At 53.7% G+C, this 7,446-nt stretch overlaps 1 protein-coding gene across 1 annotated transcript in view; it reads right to left on the reverse strand.

Annotated features, from left to right (window-relative positions):
• STK32C (serine/threonine kinase 32C) overlaps positions 1–7,439 on the reverse strand; it is a 39,989-nt gene extending 32,550 nt beyond the window's left edge. Inside the window, exon 1 of the mRNA XM_014550597.1 lies at positions 7,339–7,439. Coding sequence (XP_014406083.1) covers positions 7,339–7,399 — 61 coding nt within the window. The 5' untranslated portion in view covers positions 7,400–7,439. The remainder of the gene's footprint in view (positions 1–7,338) is intronic.
• Positions 7,440–7,446: the final 7 nt, after the last annotated feature.

The following is a 7,446-nucleotide window of genomic DNA, read 5'->3' on the forward strand; positions in this document are numbered from 1 at the left end:
CTGTGGGCAGATGGCCTAGGTCACTCTCAGGCCAGAGCAGCTGGGGTGGGGGTTAGAATCAGAACTTGCTGTTGAATGTGCTGGATTCGAAACATCTATGAGACACACGAGGGGTGATGTCAAATCTGAGACTGGACAGAAAAGTCTGGAATGTGGGAGGCAGGCTCCGGCTGGAGATTCAAATTAGGGAGCCGTTGGCATATGGATGGCATTTGAAGCCTGAGATCGCCCATGCGTGAGTGTAGTGAGAAGAGAGCTCGGCGGGAAGGGCCCCGGGGGGCTCCAGCGTCAGTTGGGAGAGGAAGCCACGGGAAGATAGGGGACCGAGGAGGCGGCCCAGAGTGACCAGTCTGCCACGGGTCAAGGATGAGGAGGGCTGAGAACCGGGCATTAGACTTAGCAACATGGAAGGGACCTCACAAGAGCTTTGGGTCCACGGGGACAGATCCTGACTCCAGTAAGGAAGGACCGGAAACAGCGAGGAGACAATGCTTTCAAGGAGTTCGGCTGCGCACGTGGAGAGGAATAGGGCCATGCGTCAGCAGGACCTTCTCACCAGGGAAATACAGCGCGTTGTTATTCACTGTGCGCCCCTCCGTCAAAAGCTTCCGCATGCCTGCACCATGTCCCCCCAACCCCACAGGACACAAACGCCCGGCTCACTCCCGCCCACCCTCGGGAGCTGGTGAGCGACGGTCAACATTATGAAACGTGAGCTCAGCACAGTACCGAGCTCACAGCTGAGCCCCGGAGGCCAGAACCTGGGCCTGTGGCCGGCTGTAACAAGTCCCGCCTGTGCACACAAGCATGAAGAGTCGTGATGTGAATCCTGAAGGCAAAGAGACCTTTCTAAAGTCAGCTTTTAAGTTGCTGTGAGAAACTGTGTGCTCAGCTCCTATTTTTAATAAATTGGAGGCAACACTGAATCCCACCCACACCATCTCCTCGGCTTCGGAACTTAAATAACATCAAGCAGGGTTTTCACACGATCAACACGGGCTGGCAGCACACGGAGACCAACTATGGGCGCCCGTGTCGCGTTCAGGGAAGCGGAGGACGAGGACAAGTGACCCGTCTCACGGCTGGACGGAGCCAGGCCACGGCGAGCCCCTGGCCTCCTCTCTGTCCTCAGCCATGCTGACTTCCGTCAGATGCCTTCGTGTTTAAAATGATAAATTTTAGGACAATGAGAAAAACATTTTTGATGAAGCAGGCATCCCAGTTTTTAAAAATAACAATAATTTCATTAATTACAGCTTCTCCCGAATTGTCTCTAATTTCGATCATTAAAATCATTCAGCGCACTGGACCAACTGGTGTTTGGGGAGCAGAGAGGAGCCCAACACGTCCTTCAGGGCACCTGGCCTGTGTGTGCCCCCCTCCCTGGGCGGAAAGGAGGCACCCGGCTCTGAGCTTCCTACCAACGAGGGGACTGGGACCACAGCCACAGGGCAGAGGCCCTTAACATAGACACCAATGGGCTCAAGAGAGGTCCAAAGAGCTGGCCTGGGGCCTCCTCAGGAGGGTCCCGCCTGGTGTGGCAGAGAGCACCCCATCAGGACCCCACAGTGAGCCCCAGGGTTGTGGGGGCTGGACCTTCCATGTCTCCATGCAGGCGGTGGGAAGACCAGCGCTGGGACAAAGCCATAAGGGACCACAAGGGAGGATCGCCCACACAGCCTTCCGCAACCTGCCTGGGTGGGAGCCAGGAAAGATGCCCAGTCTCAGCTTACAATAAAGGAAGAGGTTCGGGGTGCAGCCTTAGGGGAAGACGCAGGCGACAGCATGATAGTCACATGTTGGTTACGTAGGTAACAGGCTATGCCCAAGAAAAGACAGCCAGGAGCAAAACAAAATAAAAACTAAACAAAAAGAGTTACACCACGCTGCCACCATGTTGTGGTCCAATCTCCTACCAACGCCCGTCACGCATCAGGGCCGGTGACAAGGGGACCGGGCCTGTGGGCTTCTGCCCTCACTTAACAATTACACCTGCTGCATACCTGCTCAGCCCTCCCTCCTGGAGTGTGTCCACGGGCCAGCAGCACTGGGGACTGCTGGGGTAGGCAGAGTCCAGACCCGACCCCTGAGACCCACTGCGGTTCGGGGAGCTGCTCGGGGCGGGCCTGGCTCCGTGGGAGCAATGCTGCTCCGTGGCTCTGCCTCCCCAGACCACCTCAGAGCCCCATCCTCAGAGCGAAGCCTGAACAGAAATGACCTCCAGGGCGTTCTTGCAGCTCTTCTCCACTGGAAGCTGGGTGGTTACATTTTTTTAAAGAAAACTGGCGTATTTTTAGCATTTTAAAGCGTAGAAGCAGATGGATGGACATGCAGAGCTGACATTTGTTACATAAAGGAGTATGACAGTAGGTCCCAAGCCCACTCTAGACCAGCCTCGTCAGCCACGGGGAGAGAAACGCACCAGAATCCACAACTTCCCAAAGGTTCCCCCGCTCACCCTGTACTTCACGGGGAGCCCAGGAGGAACGTGCAAGGTGGGCTGGACTATGTGCCCTCCTACCCAACTGGAACCCAAACCCCACCCCCACACCAGGGGCCCCTGCAGTGTTTCTCCCACTGATAGGAGCCCAGGCTCTGCAGCCACCAGGCTTCTGGCCCCCGGTGCCCTTGTGTTGTGGGGGAGGGTGAGCTGCCATGGACCCACGCCTGGCACACAAGGAGAGCCACCCTCCCGCCCGCCCCTCTCTTCAGGGTCAGGAGGGAAGGAAAAGGCACCTGTTAAAACTCACCCCCCATTGGAAAAAGACTTAGTAAGCTGGGGCTAGCCTGACACTGGGACCTACGGCCCCATGAGCACTATGCGGTCAGCCACACATGGGCTCTGGGCAGCGCAACAAGGAACAAGGAAGCACCAGGAAGTAGCCAGCGAGTCATTCTCTGCAGGTGATATGACTGACCACCCACAAAGCCCAAGAAAACAACACAGGAACTATGGCACAGTGGCCACACCCAGGGCGAGTATTGTTCAAGGAACGGGTTGCTCCACCCAGCACTACCCAGTGTGAAACGTGATGGGTGGAAGGATCCCACTCACAGGTCAGCAAAAACAAGCAACTAACACACAAGAGGAATTCATTTTAAATTTAGAAACAGCCCCAATGCACTCAACTTAGGAAAGTGCAGGACTCGGACAAAAACATCCTCATTCTATGTTGAATGTTTGTCTGAACTGAAAACTGCGATGGAAAAAGTAAAACCACAGACGTACTTGAAGAAAATGCAGGTGGAGATTTCCAAACTGAATTATGTCCACCTGTGCCTGGGAACCGGCTTCGGAAACACGACACCGGGGCAGGAAACTGCCAGAACTGAAGATGCTGATGGATCTGACCACACGAACATTAAACACATCCGTACCAAAAACCCCACAAAAACAAGAACTAGCAATCCTACCAAGTAAATGGTAAAACGTTCGGGGCAGCATCTATGTATTTGCAACAGTGAGAGGAAACAGGGCAGCAAACATCCCAGTTTTGACCAGGAAGCGCTGGTCAGGGTGGGTGCCAGCAACTCAGAAAAGAATACGAACACCCCAAACACAGAAAGCAAAGGTGATCAATCTCATTGGTAATCAAAGAAGCTCGAAGAATTAATACAACCTCTACCTTTTAAACTGTTGAAAAATGAAAACACGACCAGCACCCACAGTTGGTGAGGAAAGTATTTCCGGGGGGGCAGCAAGGAGCAAACACTGGTCTCCCTTCCTGGCCCCCCCTTTCTCTCTGCTCCGGCCCCTCCTGCCGGTCAGTAATTTATTCATGTTTCCTTGTCTACTGTCGGTCTCCTGGCTTCCCCTTTGTCCTGTTACCCCGCACTTGCAGCAGCCACATCTATTTGGCCACCGCTATATAACTAGCACCCAGGACAGTGGCTGGCTCATGGAGGGAGCTGGACAGGTGTATCAAACTATTTTACATGGACGCTCCTCTGACATGGCTGTCATTCCTAGGGATTTACACTAAGGAAATAAGGCCAAATGTGCAAAGACGAGTATACAAACATGTTCACTGTTAAATTGTTTATGGTATTTGTAAGATGGAAATGCCCTACAATAGGGAATGAAGTAAACAGCGTTATGTCTACAGAGAAGAAAGCTACAAAGCCGTGATTATCAGCCCTGACTGCCCATCAAAATCACCAGGAAGAGGCTCAAAGATGTGCTGATGTCTGAACTCCTCCCTCACCAACAAATTCAGCCCATGTTTTGGGGAGCGGGGCCCGTGGAGTCCAGGTCACAGCCAGGACTGAGAACTGCTGTTGTAAATTTAGCCAACAAGCGATGCTGCCGATCTACACGGCGTTCGAAACGGATTGCTAAGTAAAAAGCAGGTGATGACAAAAGCGTATACGGAGCACGCTCCCATTTCTGTGTCAAGGAAAACAGTGTGTTTCTGGACAGCTGGGTGTGCGAGGACATTCCTGGAAAAAGGCTGGGAAGACGCACGCTGACACCTTCTCTCGGAGCTGGCATACAGATGTCTTGGTTTTCCTACTTAGGACCATTTTAGGAAAAACAGAGAAGTGTGAAATCCTTGCAAATTTACACATTGTAATACTTCTCTAATGAGGGAAAAAAACAACAAAAAACAAAGGCCTGTTTTTAATTTTTATAAAGGTGACTTGAGAATCAGATAGCCCTCCGTCCTGCCTGCACATCAGCACCCAGGCCGGGTTCTGGGCAGCCTGCGAGGGTTCGCTTACTCCCAGTCTCTCTGGACAAAGGCAAACCTTCTCGGTGGTCAGTCACTCCCTCCCAGCGTGAGACAAGCCACAACGGCTGAGAAGGGTGGGGTGCCCCCCAGGCTCCCCAGCTGCTCAGCAGGAGGTGCTGCAACCCTCTAGCACAGGGGCGCCCGGAAGTCAGGGAGGGGCAGAATGGGAGGAGGGGGCTCAGGGGAGAGAAAAAGTTGGTCCTTGGTTCTGGGGTGAGGAAGAGGCTCAGAGATTCCTGGACATGCCCCAACCCCTGCCAGATAAGGACAATGGCGCTAGATACCACAGGACTGGCAGGGTGGAGGACACTGAAGGTTTTTCACATCACAACTACGGTTATTAGTTGGAATTTACCTAGCACTTTGGTAAATTGCCCTCTTATTTTCCTTTTTCTTTCCCCCTGCATACTAAATTTGATATATTAATTGGGTGTTTTAATAAAAAAAAAAAGTCACCAGAAGGTTTCACATTGCCATAGCAACCATGCAGTCCCAATAAATGCGAGTCACCAGCACCACCCAGTCGCCTCTTTAAGTCTGCTCCCCAGGGGAGCTACCTGGAGGGGATGGGTAACTTCACACCCTCACCTGGAGAGGAGGTGGGTTCAGGGGGCACGGCTCCCCTCTTGCAAGACAGTCCTCTCTCCTTTCCAAACCCTATTCTTTCCACCCAAATAAACCCATGGCCTTCATGCTAAGATCTGCATGTTCTCTCTGCAGACACAGCTGTGACTCCTGAGCCGTAGGAGCCCTGATGGTGACACGCAGTCGTGGAATACAAGTGGAACGGAGTGGTTGCCCACCCAGATAATGTCTGCCCAGGGACAGGTTTGGCCTCCTGATCTCACGCGTTCGGTTTGGGGATATGGCCACCGTGCCCAGCGATGAGCAGGTGATCGGTGGTCACATGTCCTAAAAAGCAAGCATCTGCAGCCAACATCAGTTACCTCCCACAAGCCCAGAGGGCTGGTGCCTCTGCCATCCTTTCGCAGGCAAGTAAGGAGGTGGGGGGACGTGTTAAATAAATCCCCAATCAGACTTTGAGCATCATAAGGAGACTCTGTGCTCTTTTTGCCTTTTAATGATCCATGAATTCTGAAACTTAACACACTCAGCACGTGGAAAAATTCTACCTTAACAAGCGGAAGGCAGCTCCGTGCTTTCTTCGACATCCACCTCTCTACCTGTGCCTCAGAGAGCACAGTGCGAAGGCACGAGAGAGTGGCCAGCTCTTGGCTGACACCAGCAAATGCTGAAAACAGATGCATTTCTCAGACGTGTTCTCCGCCTGCAGGAGGAAGCTAGATATAAATCTGCTTCCTGACTAGTTCCTAGTTCACCCGGGCTTTCTTTATTTTGAATATTTATGCTAAAAACAAAAACATATCACGTGAAACATCCACAGCAGTGCGTTCTGCTGTCCCCAACTTCAGAACAAATGAAAGCCAGTCCCAGATCACACACTGTGCCAGTGTGGCTGGTCCTGGATGCCCGTCCTGGGAGTGCAGGCAGCCATGACCCTCCCCTGCTGGCCCGACCAGCCCCGGCCCCCACCCCAGCACCAGAGCAGGCTCCCCATCACCCCGTCTGACCACGGTCAGCACAGGCCTGCACACTCGCCAACATTGGCCTGCGGTCGGACTATCGTAATTTCCTATCATACTTAAATTATTTATCAGAAATAAATAGCTTGGGCTGTCATGCTGAGCTGTGCTCTAAAATTATAAAAGACCCATCATACTCTGCAGGCTGCCTACAAATGAAAAAAAAATTCAGATTTCAACTATTTTAGGAAAATGTCAAAAAACATCATATGTGTCATCACTGTACCATTTAAATGTGTGACATCTGCAGAAGGGCTGTGTGTTTGCATGGGCATTGCCACGGCGCCCCAAAGGCGGACACCACACAGCCACCTTCCCTGCAGGTGCTAAGTCAAAGGCTCCTGGTGCCCAGCAGGACCCCAGGAAGTGTGCCTGGGTGGCCTGCTGCCTGTCACCTGCCTTCCACCAGCACCAATCTCTCTATGGCCACTCAAGAGACACCTGCACTCTGGGTGGGCAGCTATACTGCAGGAGGACATGAGAGGAAACCAGTTTCCCAAAGGGAGGTCTGTAAGGAAGGCTAGGCCTCTCCACCGCACATCTGTGTGCAAAGGCTGGGCATGGGGGGGGGGGGGGGGGGAGTACGTGCCTTCACCCTGGAGAGGGAGAGTGAGGGCCAGGGGACCCGGCCACCTGTGGGGGACTCATCTCCCTTGCACACTGGGCACAGCACAGGTGAGAGTAATGAACCGAGCCGCACACAGCCCTAATGAAAAGGTACAGCTCTTGGTACAAAGGGCGGTGTCATACCTAAGCCCGGAGCCACCCGATCGCCACTGGACATGGAAGACGCAGGCGGGGCCCTGGACACGCGTGGGCACCGCAGGCACAGCCCGCCAGTTTCCTCGGAAACCAAGCAGCCCTGGGACGCCTTCCCATCCCGTGGCCGCAGTGTCTGGACGGGAGGAAATCCTACTGCCACGGCCCTCCTGCGAGGGCGTGTGTGGTCCCCCCGCGGTCCCCAGAGCTGCCCGGAGTCTCCGCTGTGCGGCCGAACTCACCGTCCTCCTTGTCGTCAAACACGGGCCTCCGCGCCGGGGCCCCCGACATGGACGAGCTCATCCTCTTCTTCCACTTGCTCCACGCAAACAGGGGGCGCGGCTGGGCGT

Source organism: Myotis brandtii, unplaced genomic scaffold, assembly GCF_000412655.1.
Source record: "Myotis brandtii unplaced genomic scaffold, ASM41265v1 scaffold604, whole genome shotgun sequence".
NCBI classification, from domain to species: domain Eukaryota; kingdom Metazoa; phylum Chordata; class Mammalia; order Chiroptera; family Vespertilionidae; genus Myotis; species Myotis brandtii.